This window comes from Narcine bancroftii, chromosome 7, assembly GCF_036971445.1.
Source record: "Narcine bancroftii isolate sNarBan1 chromosome 7, sNarBan1.hap1, whole genome shotgun sequence".
Taxonomy (NCBI): Eukaryota; Metazoa; Chordata; class Chondrichthyes; order Torpediniformes; family Narcinidae; genus Narcine; species Narcine bancroftii.
The window spans coordinates 25,236,464-25,262,818 of NC_091475.1; the positions used below are offsets into that span (position 1 = coordinate 25,236,464).

General features: G+C 40.7%; 1 protein-coding gene across 11 annotated transcripts in view; it reads right to left on the reverse strand.

Annotated features, from left to right (window-relative positions):
* cadm2b (cell adhesion molecule 2b) overlaps positions 1-26,355 on the reverse strand; it is a 1,102,220-nt gene that overhangs the window by 945,692 nt on the left and 130,173 nt on the right. For 9 of the 11 annotated variants that reach the window (XR_011341617.1, XM_069889145.1, XM_069889144.1 and 6 more), the window contains 2 exons: positions 25,373-25,589; positions 24,338-24,627 (listed from right to left, as the gene is read on the reverse strand). The exons of 1 other annotated variant lie outside the window; for it this stretch is intronic. Coding sequence is in view for 9 of the 10 variants with exons in the window: in XM_069889145.1 (XP_069745246.1) it covers positions 24,338-24,378 (41 nt within the window). In the remaining variant the exon portion in view is untranslated. The remainder of the gene's footprint in view (positions 1-24,337; positions 24,628-25,372; positions 25,590-26,355) is intronic. One more of the 11 variants, XM_069889140.1, reaches the window with a different exon arrangement.

Here is a 26,355-nt window from a genome sequence, read left to right on the forward strand (position 1 = left end):
CCAGTTATATTGTATCATACGTAACCTCGTATTTATTGTATTTCTCATAGTTCCTGAGCATAACTTCTCCCATGTTTCCTTCTTTATCTTTATGTTTAGATCTTGTTCCCATTTTTGTTTAGTTTTACCATTTGTTTCCTCATTCTCCTTTTCTTGTATTTTAATATACATGTTTGTTATAATTTTTTTGATTATCATTGTGTCTGTAATCACATATTCAAAATTACTTCCCTCTGGTAACCTCAGACTGCTTCCCAATTTGTCCTTCAAGTAGGATTTCAGTTGGTAGTATGCCAACACTGTATCATGAGTTATATTATATTTATCCTTCATTTGTTCAAAGGATAATAATTTATTTCCTGAAAAGCAATTTTCTATTCTTTTGATCCCTTTTTTCTCCCATTCTCTAAAGGAAAGGTTATCTATTGTAAAAGGGATTAGCTGATTTTGCGTCAGTATTAGTTTTGGTAGTTGGTAATTTGTTTTATTCCTTTCTACATGAATCTTCTTCCAAATATTGAGCAGATGATGTAATACTGGAGAATTCCTACGTTGTTCCAATTTTTCATCCCATTTATATAATATATGTTCGGGTATGTTCTCCCCTATTTTATCTAGTTCTAATCTAGTCCAATCTGGCTTTTCCCTTGTTTGATAAAAATCTGATAGGTATCTTAATTGTGCAGCTCTATAATAATTTTTAAAGTTTGGCAGTTGTAAGCCTCCTTGTTTATACCATTCTGTTAATTTATCTAGTGCTATCCTCGGTTTCCCCCCTTTCCATAAAAATTTCCTTATTATTTTCTTTAACTCCTTGAAGAATTTCTCTGTCAAGTGTATTGGCAATGCCTGAAATAGGTATTGTATCCTTGGGAAAATGTTCATTTTAATACAGTTTATCCTTCCTATTAGTGGTAAGTCTTTCCAGTGCTCTAAGTCGTCCTGTAATTTTTTCATTAGTGTATAATAATTGAGTTTATATAGATGGCCGAGGTTTTTATTTATTTGTATACCTAGGTATCATATTGCTTGCATTTGCCATCTGAATGGTGATTCTTTCTTAAATTTTGAGAAATCCGCATTATTCATTGGCATTGCTTCACTTTTATTTGCGTTAATCTTGTATCCCGACACTTCTCCATATTCCTTCAATTTCTTATGTAATTCTTTTATTGATATTTCTGGTTCTGTTAAGTATACTATAACATCATCTGCAAATAAACTGATTTTATATTCCTTGTCTTTTATTTTTATCCCTTTTATTTTATTTTCTGTTCTTATCAGTTCTGCTAGTGGTTCTATGGCTAACGCGAACAATAAGGGCGATAGTGGGCATCCCTGCTTTGTTGATCTGCTTAAGTTAAATTGTTTTGATATATATCCATTTACTGTCACTTTTGCCAATGGCCCCTTATATAATGCTTTAATCCAATTAATATATTTCTCTGGTAAACTGAATTTTTGCAATACTTTGAATAAATAATTCCATTCTACTCTGTCAAAGGCCTTCTCTGCGTCTAAAGCAAACGCTACTGTTGGAGCTTTATTTCCTTCTACTGCATGAATTAAGTTAATAAATTTACAAATATTGTCTGTTTTTCGTCTTTTTTTAATAAATCCAGTTTGGTCTAGATTTACTATTTTTGGTACATAGTCAGCTAATCTGTTTGCTAATAGTTTAGCTTCCAGGAGGGGAGAAATTAATAAATCTTTAAATGTTTAAATGTTTTATAGAATTCTATTGGGAATCCATCCTCTCCTGGTGTTTTATTATTCGGTAGTTTTTTTATTATCTCTTGTATTTCTACTATTTCAAATGGTTCTGTTAATTTATTTTGTTCCTCTATTTGTAATTTTGTTAGTTCAATTTTAGTTAAAAATTCATCTATTTTGTCTTCTTTCCCTTCGTTTTCAGTTTGGTATAATTGTTCGTAGAATTCTCTGAAGTTTTCATTAATCTCCGTTGGATTATATGTGATTTGTTTGTCTTTTTTCCTTGATGCCAATACCATTCTCTTAGTTTGTTCTGTCTTAAGCTGCCATGCTAGAATTTTGTGCGTTTTTTTCTCCTAGTTCATAATATTTTTGTCTTCATTATGTTCTTCTCCACTTTATATGTTTGTAGTGTTTCATATTTTATTTTTTTATCTGCCAATTCTCTTCTTTTAGTTGTGTCTTCCTTCATTGCTAATTCTTTTTCTATATTTGCTATTTCCCTTTCCAACTGCTCTGCTTCCTGATTGTAGTCCTTCTTCATCTTGGTTACATAACTTATTATTTGCCCTCTGGTGAACGCTTTCATTGTGTCCCATAGTATAAACTTATCTTTCACTGATTCCGTATTTATTTCAAAGTACATTTTAATTTGTCTTTAAATGAATTCTCTAAAATCCTGCCTTTTAAGTAGCATGGAGTTTAATCTCCATCTATACATTCTTGGAGGGATGTCCTCTAACTCTATTGTCAATATCAAGGGTGAATGGTCCGATAATATTCTAGCTTTATATTCTGTTTTTCTTACTCTATCTTGCATACGAGCTGATAACAAAAATAGGTCTATTCTTGAGTATGTTTTATGTCTACCCGAATAATATGAATATTCCTTTTCCTTTGGGTGTTGTTTCCTCCATATATCCAAAAGTTGCATTTCTTGCATCGATTTAATTATAAATTTGGTTACTTTGTTCTTTCTGTTAATTTTTTTCCCAGTTTTATCCATGTTTGAATCCAAATTAAGGTTGAAATCCCCTCCTATTAGTATGTTCCCTTGCGTGTCTGCTATCTTCAAAAAAAATATCTTGCATAAATTTTTGATCTTCTTCGTTTGGTGAATATATATTGAGTAAATTCCAAAACTCCGAATATATCTGACATTTTATCATTACATATCTCCCTGCTGGATCTATTATTTCCTCTTCTATTTTAATTGGTAAATTTTTACTGATTAATATAGCTACTCCTCTAGCTTTTGAATTATATGACGCTGCTGTTACATGTCCTATCCAATCTCTCTTTAATTTCTTGTGCTCCATTTCAGTTAAATGTGTTTCTTGCACGAATGCTATATCAATTTTTTCTTTTTTCAGTAAATTTAGCAGTTTCTTCCTTTTGATTTGGTTATGTATTCCGTTAATATTGAAAGTCATATAGTTCAACATAGCCATTTCATACTTTGTTTATCTTTCCTTTCCGTTTCCTCATCATCACCTTTCCTTCTTATCCATTTCTGCTTTCTTGTTTTGAACACTTTATAAGACAACTATTCTAAAACATCAAATATTTCCCTTATTCTCCTATCTAAAATTTCTTTAACCCCACTATCCCCTCCCCTTCCTGATTTGCCCTTTATCCCTTGTCGGGCAACCACATCTCCCCTCTCCATTTGGATTTGCGAATTCACTCGCAAGCGTCAACTGATTTCGCAATGACCGTAACTCCTCCCCACCCAGCCCCCCCCAGAAAAGATTTTAATTTTCATATATAACAAAGATCACTCTCTTAATTCCCTCCTTACTTCCTCTCTTCCCTTTCTTTCCCTTATAATTCTTATCTATACTCTATACATTTTCCTTTAAATACGGATACACTCATGTACACACGTATATATATATATATATATATATATATATATATATACACACACCCATATACACACATACATATAGTCCGTGGTCATATTTGCTCTCGTTACAGGTCTTCATCTCTCTGTCTGTTTTGTAGTTGTTCTGCAAATTTTCGTGCTTCCTCCGGATCCGAGAATAGTCTGTTTTGCTGCCCTGGAATAACTATTTTAAGTACCGCTGGGTACTTTAGCATAAATTTATATCCTTTTTTCCATAGGATCACTTTTGCTGTATTAAACTCCTTTCTCTTCTTCAGGAGTTCAAAACTTATGTCTGGATAGAAAAAAAATTTTTGACCTTTGTATTCCAGTGGCTTTTTGTCTTCTCTTATTTTCTTCATTACTTTCTCCAATATATTTTCTCTTGCTGTATATCTTAGGAATTTTACTAAAATTGATCTTGGTTTTTGTTGTGGCTGTGGTTTAGGGTCTAATGTTCTATGTGCCCTTTCTATTTCCATTTCTTCCTGTAATTCTGGTCTTCCTAGGACCCTGGGGTTCCAATCTTTTATAAATTCTCTCATATTCTTGCCTTCTTAATCTTCCTTAAGGCCCACTATCATTATATTATTTCTTCTATTATAATTTTCCATTATACCCATCTTCTGAGCTAACAGCTCTTGTGTCTCTAACTTTTTTATTAGATTCTTCTAATTTCTCTTTTAAATCCTCTACTTCCATTTCTACGGCTGTTTCTCGTTCTTCCACCTTGTCCACTCTTTTTCCTATATCTGACATGACCATCTCTAATCTATTCATTTTTTCTTCTGTACTTTTAATTCTTCTTTTTATTTCACTAAATTCTTGTGATTGCCATTCTTTTACTGATTCCATATATTCTTTAAAAAATATATATCCATTGTCTTGCCCTTCCCTTCTTCTTCCATTTCTCTATGTTCTTCTTCTTCCTCTGGGTTTGTCATCTGTTGTTTCTTTGATGTCTTTTTACTCTCTTCTTTCTTGTTCTCGTTGTTTTCTATGTTCTCTTCTTGTTGTTGTGTTGTAGCCGTCATTCTCAGCTGTGGAGATTGACTCCTCAGCTGGTCCCCCCTCCCGTCAGTGTTTTTTTTGGCATGCGCGGTTGCGCACTTTTGCTTGGCTCCGCGAGCCATTTTTGTAGTCCCGAGCTTGGGACTTTGACTGACCTGAGGGAGTGGGCTTCTCTCTCCACAGCGGGCCTCCTCGGACAGGTAAGGCCTTCACCTTCTTCTTCCGATGTCTTTTCTTCTTCTCTTCTCGTTGCTTTCGACTTTTCTTTCTTCGCTGCCATTTTTTTCCCACCTTTACTTTCACTTTATTTTAATTTTTGTGTTTGTGCCTTTGTGTTTTCTGTGTTTTTTTTAAACTTTTCTGGAGAGGGCTGGAGTTCCCCGACCGGCCAATACTCCATCACGTGACTGGACATGTTGGAACTTTTGAGGCATATAAAGGTGCATAAGTCTCCAGGTCCTGACGGGATTCTCCACAGGACCTTGAGTAAAGTCAGGGAGGAAATTACGAAGGCTCTGACGGTGATTTTTCAACAGTCACTGAAGGGAGGCATGGTGATGCACAATTGGCATGTCACAAACGTGGTTCCTCTGCTTGAAAGGGCTCCAGGTGTAGGTCCAGCAATTATTGGCCAGTACGTTTGACATCAGTGGTTGGTAAACTAATGGAATGTATTCTTAGAGATAACATGTATAAGTATCTAGAGGAGCAGGGACTGATCAGGGATTTGTGAAGGGAAGGTCATGTTTGGCAAATCTTGTTGAATTTTTTTGAGGAGGTGACTAAGAAGGTCGATGAGGGTAGAGCAGTAGAGGTAGTCTATATGGATTTCAATAAGGCCTTTGATAAGGTTTCACATGGAAGGTTGGTAAGGAAGGTTCAGGCGCTAAGTATTTATGTTGAGATAGTCAGATGGGTTCAATGGTGGCTAGTAGATAGACACCAGAGAGTCATGGTGCATAACTGTCAGGAAGGAAACCAGTGATGAGTGGTGTGCCTCAGGACTCGATGTTGGGTCCCTTGTTGTTCATCATTTACATTAATGATTTAAATAATGGAGTGGTGAATTGGGTTATTAAATATGCGGACGATATAAAAATAGGGGGAGTTGTGGTTGGTGATGATGATTTTTGGGGACTGCACAAGGATTTAGACTGCTTAAAGAATGGGGTGAAAGATGGCAGATGAAGTTTAATATCAATAAGTGTGAAGTGCTTCCTTTTGGGAAGAATAATCAAAATGGGACATAGCAGTGAAGGGGAGGGCATTGAGGAATGCAGAGGAACAGAGAGATTTTGGAATAACAGTTCATTGTTCTTTGAAAGTGGATTTTCATTGAGATAAGATAGTTAAAGAAGGCTTTTTGTATGCTGGCCTTTATAAATCAAAACATAGAATATAGGAGCTGGGAGATAATGTTGAGACTGTCCAAGCCATTGATGAGGTCAAAATTGGAATACTGTGTGCATTTCTGGTCCCCATATTATAAGAGGGATATCAATAAGGTAGAGGGGCTTCTACGAGGCTCTAAAGGCTGTGTACGGCCCCTCACCCCAAGTCCAAAGCCCGCTGCGCAGCTCAGACGGCAAAGTCCTCCTCAGCGACAAGATCTCCATCCTCAACCGATGGTCAGAACACTTCCAATCTCTTTTCAGTGCCAACAGCTCAGTCCAAGATTCTGCCCTGCTCCAGCTCCCTCAACAGCCCCTAAGGCTAGAGCTGGATGAGGTTCTCACCCTGGATGAGACATATAAGGCAATCGAACAACTGAAAAGTGGCAAAGCAGCAGGTATGGATGGAATCCCCCCCAGAGGTCTGGAAGGCTGGCGGCAAAACTCTGCATGCCAAACTGCATGAGTTTTTCAAGCTTTGTTGGGACCAAGGAAAACTGCCTCAGGATCTTCGTGATGCCACCATCATCACCCTGTACAAAAACAAAGGCGAGAAATCAGACTGCTCAAACTACAGGGGAATCACGTTGCTCTCCATTGCAGGCAAAATCTTCGCTAGGATTCTACTAAATAGAATAATACCTAGTGTCGCCGAGAATATTCTCCCAGAATCACAGTGCGGCTTTCGCGCAAACAGAGGAACTACTGACATGGTCTTTGCCCTCAGACAGCTCCAAGAAAAGTGCAGAGAACAAAACAAAGGACTCTACATCACCTTTGTTGACCTCACCAAAGCCTTCGACACCGTGAGCAGGAAAGGGCTTTGGCAAATACTAGAGCGCATCGGATGTCCCCCAAAGTTCCTCAACATGATTATCCAACTGCACGAAAACCAACAAGGTCGGGTCAGATACAGCAATGAGCTCTCTGAACCCTTCTCCATTAACAATGGCGTGAAGCAAGGCTGTGTTCTCGCACCAACCCTCTTTTCAATCTTCTTCAGCATGATGCTGAACCAAGTCATGAAAGACCCCAACAATGAAGACGCTGTTTACATCCGGTACCGCACGGATGGCAGTCTCTTCAATCTGAGGCGCCTACAAGCTCACACCAAGACACAAGAGCAACTTGTCCGTGAACTACTCTTTGCAGACGATGCCGCTTTAGTTGCCCATTCAGAGCCAGCTCTTCAGCGCTTGACGTCCTGCTTTGCGGAAACTGCCAAAATGTTTGGCCTGGAAGTCAGCCTGAAGAAAACTGAGGTCCTCCATCAGCCAGCTCCCCACCATGACTACCAGCCCCCCCCACATCTCCATCGGGCACACAAAACTCAAAACGGTCAACCAGTTTACCTATCTCGCCTGCACTATTTCATCAGATGCAAGGATCGACAATGAGATAGACAACAGACTCGCCAAGGCAAATAGCGCCTTTGGAAGACTACACAAAAGAGTCTGGAAAAACAACCAACTGAAAAACCTCACAAAGATAAGCGTATACAGAGCCGTTGTCATACCCACACTCCTGTTCGGCTCCAAATCATGGGTCCTCTACCAGCACCACCTACGGCTCCTAGAATGCTTCCACCAGCGTTGTCTCCGCTCCATCCTCAACATCCATTGGAGCGCTTTCATCCCTAACGTCGAAGTACTCGAGATGGCAGAGGTCGACAGCATCGAGTCCACGCTGCTGAAGATCCAGCTGCGCTGGATGGGTCACATCTCCAGAATGGAGGATCATCGCCTTCCCAAGATCGTGTTATATGGCGAGCTCTCCACTGGCCACCGTGACAGAGGTGCACCAAAGAAAAGTCACGGTGCACCAAAGAAAAGGTACAAGGACTGCCTAAAGAAATCTCTTGGTGCCTGCCACATTGACCACCGCCAGTGGGCTGATAACGCCTCAAACCGTGCATCTTGGCGCCTCACAGTTTGGCGGGCAGCAACCTCCTTTGAAGAAGACCGCAGAGCCCACCTCACTGACAAAAGGCAAAGGAGGAAAAACCCAACACCCAACCCCAACCAACCAATTTTCCCCTGCAACCACTGCAACCGTGTCTGCCTGTCCCGCATCGGACTTGTCAGCCACAAACGAGCCTGCAGCTGACGTGGACTTTTACCCCCTCCATAAATCTTCGTCCGCGAAGCCAAGCCAAAGAAAAGAAAGAGAGGGTGCAGAGAAGATTTACTAAAATGTTGCCTGGATTGCAGTATCTAGAATACAAAGAAAGATTGAGTAGACTGGGTCTTTATTCATTGGAGCGTAGAAGGTTGAGGGAGATTTGATAGAGCTATTTTAAATTGTGAAGGGGATAGATAGAGTAGATGTGAATAGGCTCTTCTCCTTGAGGGTAAGTGAGATTGGAATGAAGGGTCATAAGGGTTAGGGGGGGAAAACTTTAGAAGTAACAGGAGAGGGAGCTTCTTCACTCAGAAAGTGGTGGCTGAGTAGAATGAGCTTCTGGAAGAGGTGGTTGCAGCAGGGTCAATTTTGTCATTTAAGAGAAGGTTGGATGAATATATGGATGTGTGGGGATTGAAGGGTTATGGGCAGGGAGCAGGTAGGTGGGACTAGAGGAGTTAAATCAGTGCGGACTAGAGGGGCCTAGATTCCACACTGTAATTGTTTTATGGTTACATGATCACTGGACCCAAAGTGTTCCCCTACACATACTCTGTCACTGGTCTTCCCTCATACCTAAATAGAAAATCTGGTACTGCATTCTCTCTTCTTGAAACCTCTGTATAGTAAAACCCCTGTTATCCAGATTTCAAGCAACTGGCAGCCTCAACCGGCAAAAGATTCACGGAAAATAAATAGGTAAAAAAATACAGCTAAAAAATTGCTCACCTCACAGTTAGTTTGCCAATCAAGCCACACACCATCTGAAGCAACATGAAAATTCACTTATCTGGCATCTGCCAATCCCCACTGGAACCAAATACAAGGAGTTTAACTGTATATTTAGAAAGCTTTCTTGAACATATTTGACAAACTTTACACCATTCAGCTCTTTTACAGTATGGGAGCACCAGTCAATATGTGGAAAGTTAAAATTGCCTACAAACACAATATTCTGTTTCCTGCATCTGTCTACTATCCCCCACAGATTTGCTCACATCATGTGATGTGAAAAGTTGAACCTTGTGCTGGGAAGGAATCAAAAGGGTGAAAGCAGATCTGTATGAACCATTAGGGTCATTAAAAAAAAAATGAACCAATGTATTCTTGATTTCAATATACCCCTATTTCCCCATAGTGAGTAAAGAATCATGTGGTAACATTATGGGTTAGGGAAGTGCCAGAAAAGAAGCCTTGGTGAATTGTGCATCTATCATTCACAAATGCTATGTGAAGGAGGCAAAGGAACAAAATGCTTTAGAATACAGATGAAGGCAGTGTTCAAACGGGCAGACTATTTTCTAAATAGAGAGAAAATTAAAAATTCCCAGATGCAAAGGGACCCGGGAGAACTCATGCATGATACCCTGAACGTAAACTTGCAGGTTGTGTCAGCTGTGAAGGCAAACACAAAGCTGGCATTAATTTCAAAAGGCATAGAATACAAAAGCAGGGATTCAATATTGAGGCTTTACAAGGCACTGGTGAGAGCTCACTTGGAATATTATGAGCAGTTTTAGGATCCACATTTAAAAAAGGATGTGCTGAAGTTAGAGAGGATTCAGAGAAGATTTACTAGTATGATACCAGGAATGAAAGGTTTAGTATATTAAAAACATTTGTCAGCTCTTGGACTGTATTTGTTGGAGTACAGAGGATGAGGGCAAACTCACAGAGGCATTTTGAATGCTGAAAGGGCTGGACAGAGTAGATGTGACAAAGTTGTTTCCCATGGTAGAAGATAAGCAAGCACAACTTCAAGGGTGTCTATATTGAACACATATGAGAAGGAATTTCTTTAGCCAGAGGGTGGTGAATTGTTGCCATAGGCAACTGTGGAGGCTAAGTCATTGGGTGTATTTAAGGCAGAGACTGTTAGGTTCTTGATTAGCCAGAGCATCAAAGGTTATGGGGACAGTGGGGCTAAATGGGAAAATAGATTAGCTCATGATTAAATGGCAGGGCAGACTTGAAAGGTTGTACAGTCTATTTCTGCTCCAATGTCTTGTGGTCTTCTGGGAATATTGTAAGATAGACTGATGGTGAAATTTCTTTTCGGAGATCATCATTGCCTGGCACATTCTTCTGAATCAACTTTTGGATGAGGGAAAGAAAAAATCATTACAAACGATATGTTACATCTGTACTCTTTGTAACACAGAAGCAGACAACCTCCTTGTATGTCACAGATCTCCATGATTCAGTACACAAAAAAAAAGCATTTCATGACATTCAATAAGAATACAGCATATATAACATGGCCTATACCTTCTCTTCATGCTCAATCACATGAAAAAGCCACAATCAATCTCTAGTTATTCAGCCAATGAGTAAGATTTCCAAGGTACTTTTATTATCATGTAATTTGATCAAGAAAAAAAAGTCATTCCATTGACAAGATATGGAATAGGTGATAAAATTACACTATAGAGCACACAATACAGCAGAAGAACTGGCCCTTTGGCCCACAATATCTATGCTGACTATCAAGTTAATATAAAGTAATCTAATCAGCCTGCACATGGTCTCTGTTCCTTCATCCCCTGTCTCAGTGCCTGTCTGAATGCCTCTTAAATGTTACTATCATAGCTGCTTTTATCACCACCTCAGGCATCCACCATTTTCAGTGTAAAAATGTGCATAGCAAATCTCTAAACTTTCCCCAATCGCCTTAAATTGCATCTGTCCACTATGTGACATTTCCACACTGGGAGAAAAGATCCCAACTATCTCTCATATCTACCGTATATACATGTGCAATAGTCAATACCAGGTAAAAGTCAACCCACCTATTTTTGTCCCAAAAATCTGGTATTTTCCATATATCACATGTAAAAGTTGACCCCCCCCCCTCAATTTTCAAAAAGAATTTGTTAGCTTTTCATCTATGGTGGAGAAAATTTTGCTATATGATTAACTATAAAACCACTGAAAATCCAGGTAAGTGTAATTTAAGAGAAAATTTCAATGAAGTAGATTATAGCCCCTTTCGCAGTTGCGTCCCACTAAATTGGCCATTCAGTGTCCTGGGATAGGAATGGGGGTTTGGCTTTTCACACTTGACCACTTCTAACTGGGACAGTGAACGCTTTCACACTTGCAAGAAGCCATCCCCGGGGATAGGTGACATCATGACGCGTCGAGCGATGGTGGACCTGATCAATGTATTATGATCTTATATTTGAACAAAATTAATCATGTCTAATTATAACATAATTAAGCTTTATGTACACCACAGTATGAACCCTTCAGCTCCTGTTGTTGTGCTGATCTACATAAACTTTTATAAGGGACCATGGGAAAGTGCTAGCAATAAATAGCAATAGCATACAATTTTTTCAAGAGTGAGAAAGTTGGTAGCACTATAGCACTCAATTTATATTGTGTGGGTAAGTTTGTAGCATTAGAGTGCACAATTTATATAGCATGGGAGAGTTTGCAGTGCTATAGTGCACAATTTATACAGCGTGGGAAAGTTGGTAGCACTGTCGCGTACAATTTATAAATACCATGGGAAAAACCGACAGCGGACCTTCCCTCCCAGAATGCCATGTAGCAGAGAAAGAGCTGTATGCCCAGCTGCATGCACGGAGCATTCATGCAGGGATTTCTCTGCCACATGGCAATCTGGGAAGTCAGGTCTGCCATTGCTTTTTCCCCACGGTCTTTATAATTTTGTGTGCTATAGCGCTGCCAACTTTCCCATGCTGTTTAAAAATTTTCTGCTATTGCTATTTCCTCTCTCCCGCTGCGACTTTCCCCATGGCAAAGTTTAGCCTTCATTTTAATCGTTTCTTCCTTCATGTTCCTGCACTCTTGCAAAAACTTGGGTCATTTCAATCCAACAATGCAATTACCTGTTACACACTTGCCTGATTGCAACGCTAGCATCTGCAGATGCCAGGGATTATACTGGGGTTGAGGGAGTTAATCGCTTGCATAAGATGTCATCATCTGATGCTGACTTTGAGCTGATTTTGCTTTCACATTAGACACTTTAAAGGCTGATTGGCGATTAATTCCTGGGATCACTTGCAAGTGTGAAAGGGGCTAATGTGGTAAATTTGACAACATACTTTTAACTCATGAGAGAAATGCAAAGATGCAGGATATAATGGACTTTCTGAAAGCATATGGCAATGTGCCACATGGGATAACTAAGAAGGATTCAGGGATATTATTTTAGGAGCTAGCAACATATTAGTAAGAATAGTGCGATCATTTGCAAATGCAAGATATTGCACTTTAGGAAGGCAAATATCAAGGGAAAGCACACAGTTAGTAGCAAGACCCTTAAGAGTATTTTTTTTTAATTTTTTTATTTTTCACATTATAAACCATACTGACCAAAATACATACAGACATTTTTTCTCTTGAATATGTACAGTGACATTTTCTCCCCTTTTTCCCCCTCCCTTCCCTCCCTCCCTAACCCCCCTTCCCATTTATTTAAAGTTCAATCTATAAGATACATTAAACCCGTTGAACAATGTCGTCACTTAATAAAAATAAACAGAAATTTTTCTCTTTTACTTTTATATACTGAGTCCATTCATTTTGTTGTCTTCTTCTTCTGTCATTTTAGGTGGTGGAGGACTGTGGTAGGATTTCTCTATTGTATTTCATGTATGGTTCTATGGTTCCCATATTTGTTCGAATATTGTGATATTATTTCTTAAATTATATGTTATTTTTTCTAATAGAATATTGATGTAAAGAGAGTAAACAAGAAAAGTCTGCAGATGCTGTGATTGTAGTTTACACAAAAATGCTGGAGAAACTCAGCAAGTCACATAGCCTTATATATTTAGAAAAAGTTAAAGATATATAACCAACATTTTGAGCAGGTCACAGGTCCACAGCCAAGAAGTCATGAGGTGGGAAGGCAAAGTGATAGGGGTAGGGAGTAGCTCTCTGAATTGAGGGGGAATTAGGTTTAGAGCTCAAGGAAAGGAGACAGAGGGATGGGAAAGAGATGAAGACAGGAGTGGCCAAACAGAAACTGGAGAAGTCGATGTTAATGTCATCCAGTTGGGAAGAGCCCAGACTGAAAATTAGGTGTTGCTCCTCCAATATGCAGGTGGCCTCAGTTTGGTAGTGCATGCGACAGACAGACACGTCAGCATGGGAGTGGAGGTCGGAATTGAAATGGTTACTCACTGGAAAATCACCACCATTGCTGGGGACAGAGCAAAGGAGCTCAATGAAACGATCTCCCACTCTATATCCAGCCTCTCCAATGTAAAGAATGCCACAACGGGAGCACCAGATGCAGTAGATAACCCCTGTAGGGTTGCTTCACTTGGAAGGACAGTTTGGAAGGAGTGGTAGTAAGGCAGGAGGAATTGATGCAATTATAACACTTCCTGGGTCACAGGGGTAGGTGCCAAGGGGGAGATTAGTAAGTAGGGATGAGGGAATTAGGGGGGCACAGAGGGATTGGTCCCTGTAGAAGGCAGAGAAGGAAAGGGGAAGATGTGTCTGGTGGTGGGATCACATTGTAGGTGATGGAAATTGGCGAGGAAAACATGTTGGATGGGGAGGGTGGTGGTGTGGAAGGTGAGGACAAGCAGAACTCTGTCCTTGTTGTATCTAGGGCAGAGGGGACATGGGTAGATGTGTGGAAAATTGAGGTTAAGTGAGTAAGGGCTGAGTTGATGGTGGTAGAGGAATTTTTGAATTTGGTCTTTGGTCTTTGGCTACAATTGGTGAAGCCGATGGTTTAGAAGGAATCTAAACTTAGTGATGGAGAACAGAGTGGCAGTCAGCGCAGTCAGCCTGAAGCTCCCGACCTTCTGGACAGACGGAGGCTCAGTTCCAGATCTGGGGCATCACAGTAGAGACCCACCCGGTATTACCACGTGGTCAGCGCCCTGGATCCGCAGACTGCAGACAGAGTGGCCAACTTTATCCACAGGCCACCATCGAAAGGCACTTACACTGCCTTCAAAGAGCTATCAACCGAGATGTTTAGACTCTCGCGGCGAGAGCGAGGAGCATGTTTGCTCCACCTGGATGGCCTTGGAGACAGATCCTCATCGGCACTCATCAACAAGATGTTGGCCCTCCTGGGAGATGAGCAGCCCAGCATCATATTAGAGAAGACGTAAAGAAGTAAAGAAGTCCCGCAATCAGACGAGACCAGAGCAGTTCCAAGCAAGGAACAGCAGACGAGAGGCAGGAGCGAGTCCAGTGACAGATGGTGCTTCTACCACCAGAGATGGGGCACTGAGGCCTGCTGAAGCCAGTCCCCCTGCGATTTCCAGGGAAACATAAAGGCCAGCCATCGCTGATGGCTACGACGGCTGGCCGCCAAGAGAGCCTCCTGCACATCTGGGACCGCCTGCCTGGCAGATGCTTCCTTGTGGATACAGGAGCAGAGGTCAGTGTGATACCACCGACAGGGTTGGACACAAGGCACAGGCTATCAGGACCCACATTGAAGGCTGTCAACAATAGCAGTGAGTTCACGCTGGCTGCAGTGGAACAACCACTTCTCGGAGCTGATTTCCTGTGAGCCCAATGCAGCAGACATTCCAGCGACTGATGGACGCAGTGGGCCGAGACCTGGATGGCACTTTTGTCTATCTCAACAATATCCTCGTGGCGAGTAGAACCCGACAGGAACACCTTCAGCACCTCCAAAATCTCTGTAGTCGTCTGCAGGAGTTCGGCCTCACCATCAACCTGGCCAAGTGCCACTTTGGCCTGAACACTATCAACTTCCTGTGCCACAGGATTACAAAGGACGGGGCCACACCACTGCCTGACAAGATATAGGCCATCTGTACCTTCCTGAAGCCCAGTACAACCAGAGATCTGAAGGAGTTCGTGGGGATGATAAACTTTTCTCGTAGGTTTATCCCAGCAGCTGCTTGAATGATGCGCCCTCTGTTCATCCTGATGCCTGGCAAGGAGAAGGACCTGACCAGGGACAACGAATCCGCACATGCATTTGTGAAAACCAAAGAACCCCTGGCCTAAGCTGCACTCCTGACCCACCCCAGATGATATGCACCCACGGCCCTCACAGTCGATGCCTCAGGAACAGTGATTGGTGGCATCTTGGAGCAGCAGATAAAGGAAGTTGGTACCCACTAGCTTTCTTCAGCAAACATCTGCAGACCCCGAACTAAAGTACAGTGCTTTCAATAGAGAGCTGCTGGCACTGTACTTAGCCATCCACCACTTCCAGTACTTTCTTGAGGGAAGTGCTTTCATGGACCACAAACCACTGACTTTCGCCCTCCGATCGCTGGTCAGCCTGCCAACAGAGACACTTGTCTTACATCTTGGAGTACACCACCAACGTCAAGCACATCTCGGGCAAAGACAAGATAGTCGCGGACGACTTGTCAAGACACAGCATCCACTCCCTGGTTAATGGTCTAGACTTCACAGCACTGGCAGAGGCACAGCAGCAGGATGACAAGATCCCGCAATACAGGATCACTGTCACGGGCCTTCAGCTTCAGGAAGTTCCAGTCGGGACAGGTATTATCACCCTCCTGTGCAATGTGGCCACCAGGCAGATTCGACCTATTGTCCCAACGGCATGGGGGAGATGAGTTTTTGAATTCATCCATGGTCTGGCACACCCATCCAACCATCAGGACTATGGTCTGGCTGGTGGCCAGCAAGTACGCATGGCATGGATTGCAGAAACAAGTCCAGGGGTGGGCCAAGGCGTTTACGCAGTGCCAAACAGCCAAAGTCCAGTGACACACTAAGGTCCACCCACAGCCTTTCGAGCCAACAGAATGCAGGTTTGACCACATTCACGTGGACATAGTGAGACCCTTGCCAGTTTCTCAGGGTTTTTGCCACCAGTTCACAGTGGTTGACCGCTTTACCCGTTAGCCAGAAGCAATCCCCCTGGCCGACACATCCACCAGGTCCTATGCCAAATCACTCCTCTTGTCCTAGATTGCAAGATTTGGACTGTCACAGCACATCACTTCTGACCGAGGCGCATAGTTCACCTCCAGTTTGTGGACTGACATTGCCAACCTGTAGGACGCTCAGGTACACCATATGACAGCATACCACCCGCAAACCAACGGCATGGTAGAGTGTTTCCACGGGCACCTCAAGGGCCCCAACTGGGTGGATGAGCTACCATGGGCATCTGAACAGTGCTGAAAGAAGACCTCCACGAATCCTCCACTGAACTCATCTATGGAGCCCCACACACAGTTCCCAGGGATTTCATTCCACAGGTCAGAGGACAACAGGAGGAGACAACCACCTTCTGAGACAGGTTGCGTGAAAAGGTGGGTAACCTGCCTCCGATCCCACCCTACAGACACAGACAAGCCAAGTCCAACATCCCTAAAGAACTCAACGACTGTGAGTACGTGTTTGTACGCAGAGGACCCAACCGTTCATCACTGCAGAAGCCATACGAAGGTCCCTTTCAAGTCATCTGGAACAACAGAGCCACCTTCGAGCTGGACATCAGTGGTAAACCAAAGGTCTTCACTACAGATAGACTCAAGCCTGTCCACACAGACCCAGCAGAATCCGTGGAGACACCAACACCTCAACACAGAGGCAGACCACAAAAGACTTTGGAGACTATACCTACGGACACTATAGATTGTAATGCTGGTTCTGGAGGGGGTCATGCGGCGGCCCACAATTGCGGAGATCAGACCGGCACATCGCGCAGCAGCAGACGCTGTCAGAGATCGCTAAAGCGACTCCCAGGACAACGAACCGGCAGGGGTAGAAGCTGGGGCAGCATCAGACCAACAACTTAGCAGAAACAGGCTGGGAAAGAAGGGCATTCATATGCATGGATGTTCCCACAAGCTATTGTTATTCATATGGCTGACTCAGTCAATCAGCAAAAACGGCGGGAACTTGAACAGTATAAAAGCAGCCTTTCCAGCCCTAATAAAGGAGTGAGCTTAACCTGCCACACTGTGTGTATTTCTTTGAAGTGGTCGACTACAATATTCAAAAAAAATTAAGCTTATGTATCCCTAATCATGAAAAAAGGGAAAAGATCCAGTTAAATGTTCCTCCAATGGGCCAATTTCTTTATTGAATGTTGATATGAAGATCTTGGCTCAAGTTTTGGCTTGGAGGCTGAGAACATTTTACTATCAATTATTTTGGAAGATCAGATTGGTTTTATTAAAAGTCATTATTCTTATTTTAATATATGTTGTTTATTGGTTATTTTGTATTCACCTCCCATTGCAATCCCGGAATGTGTTCTCTCATTAAGGTGCAGAGAAAGTGTTTGACTGGTTGGAATGGGGTAATCTATTTCCGATCTTGGAGAATTTTAATTTTGGACCATGTTTTATTACATGGATTAAATTACTATATTCATGTCCTACTGCTTCAATTCTTACTAACTTACAACAATCAAAACCTTTCAGTCTCCAGCAGGATACCTGTCAAGGCTGCCTTTACGCCCATTACTTTTTGATTTGGCCTTAGAGCCTCTAGCAATTGCATTTTGCAAGTGCAGAGATATTTCAAGGATCAGTAGGAAGGGAACTGAACATAGTTTCCCTTTATGCAGATGACCTTTTGCTTTTCATATCAAATTGATTTTTTTTACCTTACTTTCTCAATTTTGTCAGTATTCAGGATGCAAGTTAAATCTGCATAAGAGTGAACTTTTCCCTTTAAATTATCCTGTATTAATGTATTCTAAAATTCGTTTTAAGATTATGAAAGGTCAATTTACTTATCTTGGCATTACAATTACAAAGAATCATAAGCATCTTTTCAGGGAAAATTTCTCTACTTAAGCACATGAAATGGTCTTTAATAAAATGGTCTCCTTTATCTATCTCTTTGATTGGTCATATTAATTCTATTAAAAATCAACATTCTACCTAATTTTTTGTATCTTTCAGTCTTTACCAATTTTTATTCCTAAATTCTTTTTTGTCTCACTCAATTCGCTTAGATCATCTTACATATGGCAAGGAAAGCATCCCATTGAAATAAAGCTCATCTTCAAAAGTCTAAAAGGAATGATGGTTTGGTGCTTCCTAATTTCGGACTTTATTATTGGGTGGTCAATGTACGTAACCTTATATTCTTGTTACAATTTCATAATTGAGTTGACCGTACTGCTTGAGTAGAAATGGAATTAAATTCCATCAAAAATGTTTCTATCTCAGCATTTCTTGGGTCCTCGCTTTCTTTTACTTTATATAAACGAATTGACAATCTGGTTGTTAAATACAATTTGAGAATATGGGTGAAGTTGAGAAGGTATTTTGGATTTCAGGGTTTTTCTCTTGCAAGCCCCATTTTGTCCAAAAACCTTTTTCAACTTTCCTTATAGGATTCTGTTTTTAATGTTTGGTATAGATTGGGTATTAAATGTTTTAAATACCTTTTTGTTGATAACAGTTTTGCATCTTTTGAACAATTGATTGGATTGGAAAATTCAATGTACAAATGCTCATGTTTTCAGATATTTACAAATCCCTCATATCCCCAATTTTCCAAGACCTCCTGAGGTAAATATTTTTGGTACATGTTTTGGATTACAACCTTCCAGTAAAAGGATAATATCTGTTATTTATGACAAGTTCACTGTATGAGACATGTCCCTTTAGTCCAAATTAAGAATGCTTGGGAGCAGGATTTGAACTTTTTGCTGTTCAAAGAAGTTTGGGACTCTATTTTCAAACAGATTAACATGACGTCGGTGTGCTCGCCGCTGTCTGTTGCAATTTAAAGTGGTACCTTGGGCCCACATATCCAAACTCAAATGATCTCATTTTTACTCAGATATAAATCCTCGTTGTGATAAATGCAAAATAGGTGATGCTTCTTGAATTCATATGTTCTGGATGTGCTCTAGTTTGGAAAAATATCGGAAGAGAAATTTTTCATCATCAGTGATTCTCAATTTAAAATTAGAACCAAATCACTTAGTTGCTCTGTTTAGAACTCTTGTAAAAAATGATGTTTTACTAACTCCAATTAAATGTCACAATTTATCTTTCACTTCGTTGTTGGCCATGTGCTATTTTGATTGTGGAAAAATAATACCCTACCTCTTCATGCACAACAGCTAAAGGACATAATGTCCTGTTTAAATTTGGAAAAAAAATTAGATACACAATTAATGATTCAAACATTAGATTTCAAATGTTATGGGGGCTGTTCATGGACTATTACCATGATCTCTACTGTTAATACAGAGTTTTGGCATTGTGTGGTCCCACTTCAGAGCGAGCTACTTTGTTTCATCCACACTAACTTTCAACTTTGTTTGAGGTCAGGGGTTTGGAAAATTTAAATCTATTAAATTTATTTTGTCTATCCTTTATTATTATGGTTGTGCTTTGGGAATTCATATGTATGATTATTCTCACAGTATTTTTTCCTTTTTTCTATCGCACATTTCATAACTGTATTGTACAAACTTATTATTACTGAAAAATCAATAAAAATATTTTAAAAAGAGGTATGATTAGCATGAAGTGATGTAACCTTTTTCCCTGAAGCTCCACAAACAACAATTAAATGTATTTTGTAACATTATGAAGATGTAAAGAGGTGTCTCAAGAAAGGACCCTCACCACCAGGCCCAGTCTTCTCACTGCTACCATCAGGAAATACAGGAGCCTGAAGACGAACACCCAAATGTACAAAAACAGCTGCTTCCCCTGTGACATCAGACATCTATAATGAACCCTTGACACTACCTCACTTTTTCTTAAAATATTTTATTAATATTTGACAGTATAAACAACACAATTATACAATGTGCTATAACAGGGGTGTCAAACTCAAATTCACGGAGGGCCAAAATTAAAAACTTGGACTAAGTCGAGGGCCGAACTAAATATTTATTGAAAATTTTTAACAACATCTGCATGTTTTCTCTTCTTTCAACATATGTAATGTTAAACTTTAGGATATAACTTTAGGAGGATAATGTTACAGGTCAGGAGTAGGTAGCTCAAGTTCACCCTTTGCTTGACCTGAGGGAAACATATTTGGTCCCTGTGGAGATGTAGTCAGCATTCACAGGCTGTGTCCATTATGGCCTGCATCCGGACTCAGCATTTCCTGCTCACTCCTCAGGCTCTAGGCCTCTATTCACCCTCCACCCACCATCCCTCTACCTGACCAGTCCTTTACCCAACCTCTACTCACCCCTCACTCCACTCGCTCTGCCTATACCCACCCCATCCTACACACGCCCCTCTACTGCCTCTCCCCTCAACCTGTTCCTCCCTCTACCCATCTCTCACCCACTAATCACCCCTCCCCTACTCACCCTGCCCCTCCCCTTTTACCTCTTCCCTATCCACCCCTCCTTCTACTCATCCCTCCCTCTAACTGCCCCTCGCACCACCATAACTTCCCCTGCCCATTACTCCTCACCTACACCTTCTGCCCACCCCTGCTTACCCACCCACTCAGGCCCAGCGCGCTGCCGATCAACCTTTGAGGAACACTGGGGGCCGTGCGCAGCCTGCTATGTCTGTCGCGCCGACAGGAAATCACAGGCGCTCGCCAATCCGCCGCACCGCTCGACAGGTGGGAGAAGTGACTGGTTGTGCGGGGAGCCTTCCAACTGGCTTGCCGGCTGATGACATCGACAGACTTCTCGTGTTACAATTTTTCCCCGTTCTCAAAGTTTGTACGGTCAACCTGCAACACTCTTGCTCCCTCTGCGTCCCATGGATCTGATGCCTGGGTGTTGTTAGGATACCCAGCAGAAGGTTTGTGGAACTTTACCATTCTGGATTCCTTTTTGAGAATATTCTGGCCATCTTTTAAGGGGGGTGGTTTTAGGGGGGAGGGGATAGTTAGGGGGTGGGGAAGGATGTGCAATGAAGGGGGAGGATGGTGGGGTTAACATTACCAAAAAACAGCATCGTCTCTCGCTGTAGGGCAGGCCACCTCTAATACATTTTTGAAATGATCTTGCGAGCCAAATATAGTTATATCGCGGGCCAAATTTGGCCCGTGGGCCAGAGTTTGACATGTATGTGCTATAAGATTTGAAAAAAAATCACAAATATTCTCATAATTAGGAAATCCAGAACACAATCGTGACAATGAAGTAAAATTTAACAACAAAAGGTGAGAAAAAAATTCAAAATCCCTTCCTCTAAGCAAGGTTGAAAATTGACATGCATGAATCAAATGACACCAACTTGGAGATGGACAGCACAATGCCAAAATTCCAAAACAACACTAATTCTTGAGATTATGATATTAGAGCATAAATGGGCCCCGTGTCTTTTGGAGTTTAATATTTAAATCCTTGATAACATCTATTTTTTTCTAGAGTTAAACATTACATAATATCCCTTAGACATTGTGCATGTGTCAGTGAAGTCTTCTCAAAATTGCACTTCTGGCTATTAATGAAGTAAAAGATAAAATTTGGCTTTGAATTGAAGTCAGTAATACATCAACATCTTGAGGTGATCCAAAAAGAGCAATTAAAGGGCAAGGCTCAAATTTTAACTGAAGAATTATTGACAGTGTTTGAAAAACATCCTTCCAAAAATTCTTCTAAACTAGGGCAGGCCCAGAACATATGAGCTAAAGAGGCATCACCTATTTTACATTTGTCACATAAAGGATTTATGTCTGAATAAAAACAAGACAATATAACTTTAGACATATATGCTCTGTAGACCACTTTAAATTGCAATGAACAATTAAACAGTCTGAGAATATGGCATAATTTAGAAGGTTTTTTGGATTTGAGTTTTTCTCTTGCCAGCCCTATTATATCCAATCACCTTTTTCTGACTTCTTTACAAGATACGACCTTCAATGACTGGTACAGATTGGGTATTAAATGTTACAAAGACCTTTTTATTGGCTACAATTTTGCATCTTTTGAACATTTGGTGGTAAAATTTAATTAATCTAAGACTCATTTTTTTTTTAAAGATATTTACAAATTAAACACTTTGATCAATCTCAAATCCCTGATTTTCCTAGAATCCCCGAGATAAATGTACTTGAGACATTTTTTGATCTACAACCTTTCCATAAAGGCTTTATATCTCTTATTAATGAAAATTTGGCTGATCAAAGACTAGCCCCATGTAGAGCTCGTCAAAAGAACCAAAGACTTGTTGATCCAAACCAAGGCTTTTATTAGCAAAAGACAGGAGCTCTTCGCAGGTGGCCGACCAGTCCGGAATGATCCGACCTGGCTAGGGACACAATCCTTTAAGGCCTAGACAGTAGGCGTGGCTTAGCTCTCAGCCAATTGCTGTAAGCACAGTCTAGATACTGTAACTATATACACTATATACATTGGTGATAGATCTGTACTATCACACCCCAATAGTTAAAATCAAGAATGCCTGAGAGCAGGATTTGAATCTTTCATTGTCTATTGAGGGTTGGAACTCCAGTTTTAATTTGATTAACACTACTTCCTTTTGTTCAATTTTTCTCTTCTTTTGCACCCATTTGATTTTTAATGTATTTTATCACAATTTTTGCACATATAATGTGGCCACAAAGCAATGAATTTTGTGACATGTTAAGTACTGATTCTGAGTATTCTGTGCAATTCTGTCAGGAAAGACATTGAAGAGATTCACAGGATACTGTTGGCCTTAGAGGGAATGAGCTATGAGGAGAGGTTTGACAACTTTGCGTTGTTTTCTTCTGGAGTATCAGAGGCTGAGGAAGACCTGATAGAAGTTTATAAAATTATGAGAGACATCTATGGGCTTGACAGTCAGAATCTTTTTCAAGACAGTTAAGTTTAATTTGGCATTGTGTTTGGCACGATGCCCATTTAAGTTGACAAGTCCCATGGGCGGGTTAAGTGGAGTGAGTGATGCATTGAATTTGCAAGCAAAGAGGCTGAACAGAAGAACTGACACAGATTTTACAATATTTAGGTGTGGAAATGCATGCAGGTGCCCCTGCCTAACAGGCCAATCCACTGTCCTCACTACCTGCATACATGCTTGCCTTATTGACCACGATCCTCCGCCACATATCAAATAATGTTAAGACTTGAGTATAGGAAGCAGAATGAGTCTCAACCTGTCTCTCAATAATATAGCAATATAAAGAAGATGTTGGACTTGGGTGGGGGGGGGGGGTGGTGAAAGCCCATATTTTATCCATATAAATAGTGCTGAAGTGGAGACAATAGATAGCTTCAAGTTCTTTAAACATTGAGTGACCTGACCTGGAAATCAAGTTGATTTGATGGCCAAGAAAGCACACCAGCATCTCTTATAACTTAGAAGGTGAAGGAAGTTCAACAGGCTGGACAAAAGATATGCAGTGGATGTTGTCTATTTCAACTTTGACAAAAGGCCTTTGACAAGGTAGCGTACATGAGGCTGCTTAACAAACTGAGAGCCCATGCAATTACAGGAAAGATACCAGCATGGGTAGAGCATTGGCTGATTAACAGGAAACAGAGTGGGAATAAGGGATCCTATTCTGGTTGGCTTCCAGTTACCAATGGTGTTTCGCAGAGGTGGGTGTTGGGGCCACTTCTTTTTATGTTGTATGTGATTGATTTGGATTGTGGAATAAATAGCTTTGTGACTAAATTTACATTTACTAAATGATATAAAGATATGTGATGGGGCAGGTAGTGATGAGGAACGAGAGAGGCTGCAGAGACACATACATAGATTAGGAAAAGGGGGAAAAGAAGTGGCAAATGCAATACAATGCTGGAAAGTGTACAAAGATGCACTTTTGAAAAAGTAAATAAAGGGGAAGACTATTATTTGGATGGGACAAAATTAAAGATTTGGATATGCAAAGGAACTTGGAAGTCCTCATGCAGGATATCCTAAAGTCAGTGGTGAAGAAGGCGAATACAAGGTCGATATTCATATCTGGAAGAATAGTATACAAGAGCAAGGATGTTATGTCAAGGTTTTTAAGGCATGAGTGAGGCCTCACTTGGAGTACAGGTTAGTTTTTGGCTCATTATTTAAAAAAGGATGTGCTGGCATTGGAGAGGATTCAGAGAACATTTGCAAGAATGATTCCTGGAATGAAACAACCACATTAGACAACAAATTTTTCAAATGGTTTGTTTCCCGAAATAAAATTGTGGATTATGATGGGCATCTTCAAGCTGAACAAAAATATAATTTCAGCTTTGCTGTATCATGTAGGAAGTTGGAGAAACATTACATTAACTTTTATTGAATTTAGCATGTTGAATCACATAATGATGCTGACATATTGTGGAAGTTCAACTGACCTGAAAATGCTATGGCGCTGATTTTCATTTGTACTTAGCATCTGATGCCTCTCGTGTCAGTGTCCAAGAATAGTTGGCCTGCATTGATGGATTCCAGTTGCCCTGATACCACTTTTCCATGGCCGCAACGTCCGTGTAAAACCTTTCTCTATGTTCATCACTGACTGCACCAAGATGCCAAGGAAGTCCAATGCAGAAAATGAATGATCAATGACATGCTGCACTTCATGGTTTTGTATGCTTGAAGCATATTGTCAATCAGCTGAATGTAGTTTGGTGCTCTGTCGTTGCTAAAAAAAAAAACAATTCAATTTTAAATTCCTTCCATGATATTTTATCTTGCCCCATGGGCAGATCTTCAAACTGCCCTTCATTAATAATGTCTGATATGTGGTCCAAAAAATGTTTTCCTTAATCTTGGGATCATTCATTCTTGTAAGTTTAGTTGTTCAGTTACTTCTGTTACAAACAGCAAAACCTATCACCTTCCATGTTCATTGTTTTCACAAAATTTTTCATCAATCTGAGTATTATAAGAAGAGGAGGCAGAAATACCTTTGTTGAGACAACAAGTGGTTTATGTGCCCCACTTTTATGACCTGGAATCAAATGCTTATGAAGCAGCCGGTTTTGTAACTCATTAGCACGGCTACCTCATTCACAAATGAAACAATAGTTCTTGGTAAATCTGAGTTGCATTCCTTGGAGCAGAGCCAATACTTTTACACCATGACAGATGTCCCAGTCATACTTATTGAGTGAATGTATTTCAACAACAGCTCCATTTTATCATAGGTTTCTTTCATGTGTACTGCATAGCCAATGGGTACTGAAGAGTGGACATTACCATTGTGTAACAAGACAGTTTTTAGGCTGAACTTTGATGAATCTATAAAAATGTGCCATTGTTGAGGGTCATGCACACAACCCAAAACTATTAACAACCCATCAATAGCAGCGCAGAAACAGGTTGTCAACCTGGGCAAACAAGTTTGTCAAATGTTCTTAACAACTCAAAGACAGAAATTTTCATACCTGATGACAGTAAACCCCATCCTTGCAGTCTTGAACCAAGTCGTTCTGGCTGTTTATCAGATGAAGAGAACCAGGCATAAATGATTCAACATCTGGAACAGTGTCACTTTCCATATCTGGTTTGTGCATTATGGCATCTTTATCTACCTCGTCTAAGCTCCATGACTCTGGTGGCTTTAGAACTGGAAAACTGCAGTCATGCACCTCTGGTCTCAGGCTGGAGGCAGATTGGGTTATTCATTAGATTTCTTATTTTTAGCAGAGAAGCCAGATACATCAGTCAGACAGAATTAATAGTCTATCAAGTGATTCTTTTATTTTTGCCAGATCATTGGAACTGAAAATGACATTGACTATCAAGTATCTCCGAGCCAAGCTCTCAGGTTGACTGCACAAATGTGAGGAGCCCAGCGTTTGTCTTGGTCACCAATTTTACAATTGAAGTAGAGCTAATTAACTTTCTTAATTAGTGCAGTCATGCTGAATCTTTTAGTCTTAAGCGCATAATCACCACAAATGTAACAAAATGTATCGTAGCTGTTGCGACATCAAACAGAGATTTATGCTATACAGAATCTTTCTTAAAACAATAAATGTTATTGTTAAGTACACTCACTATGCTATTGCTTAAAGAACATTTGCGTCAATACATGTTCAATCTATATCAATGTAATGCACAACATTTGGAGGTGTGAGCTGCTTTCATAGCCTGTCTGCATCTATCCTTAAAATGCCAGGCCTAAGACATTTGCATCGCACCTGCACTGAGTACATAACCACGTTATCCACTGGAATTTATGATATTTACTACAGGATCCCACATGAGACACATTTTTCCTTCTTCTCCCTCTCGGCCTTCTGCAGGGACTGCTCCCTTCGCAATTCTCTCATGCACTCATCCCTCTCCATCCATTACACCCTCAGCATCTTCCCCAGTGCCTAGAGGAGGTGCAACACTTGCACCCACACCACCTCCCCTCTCC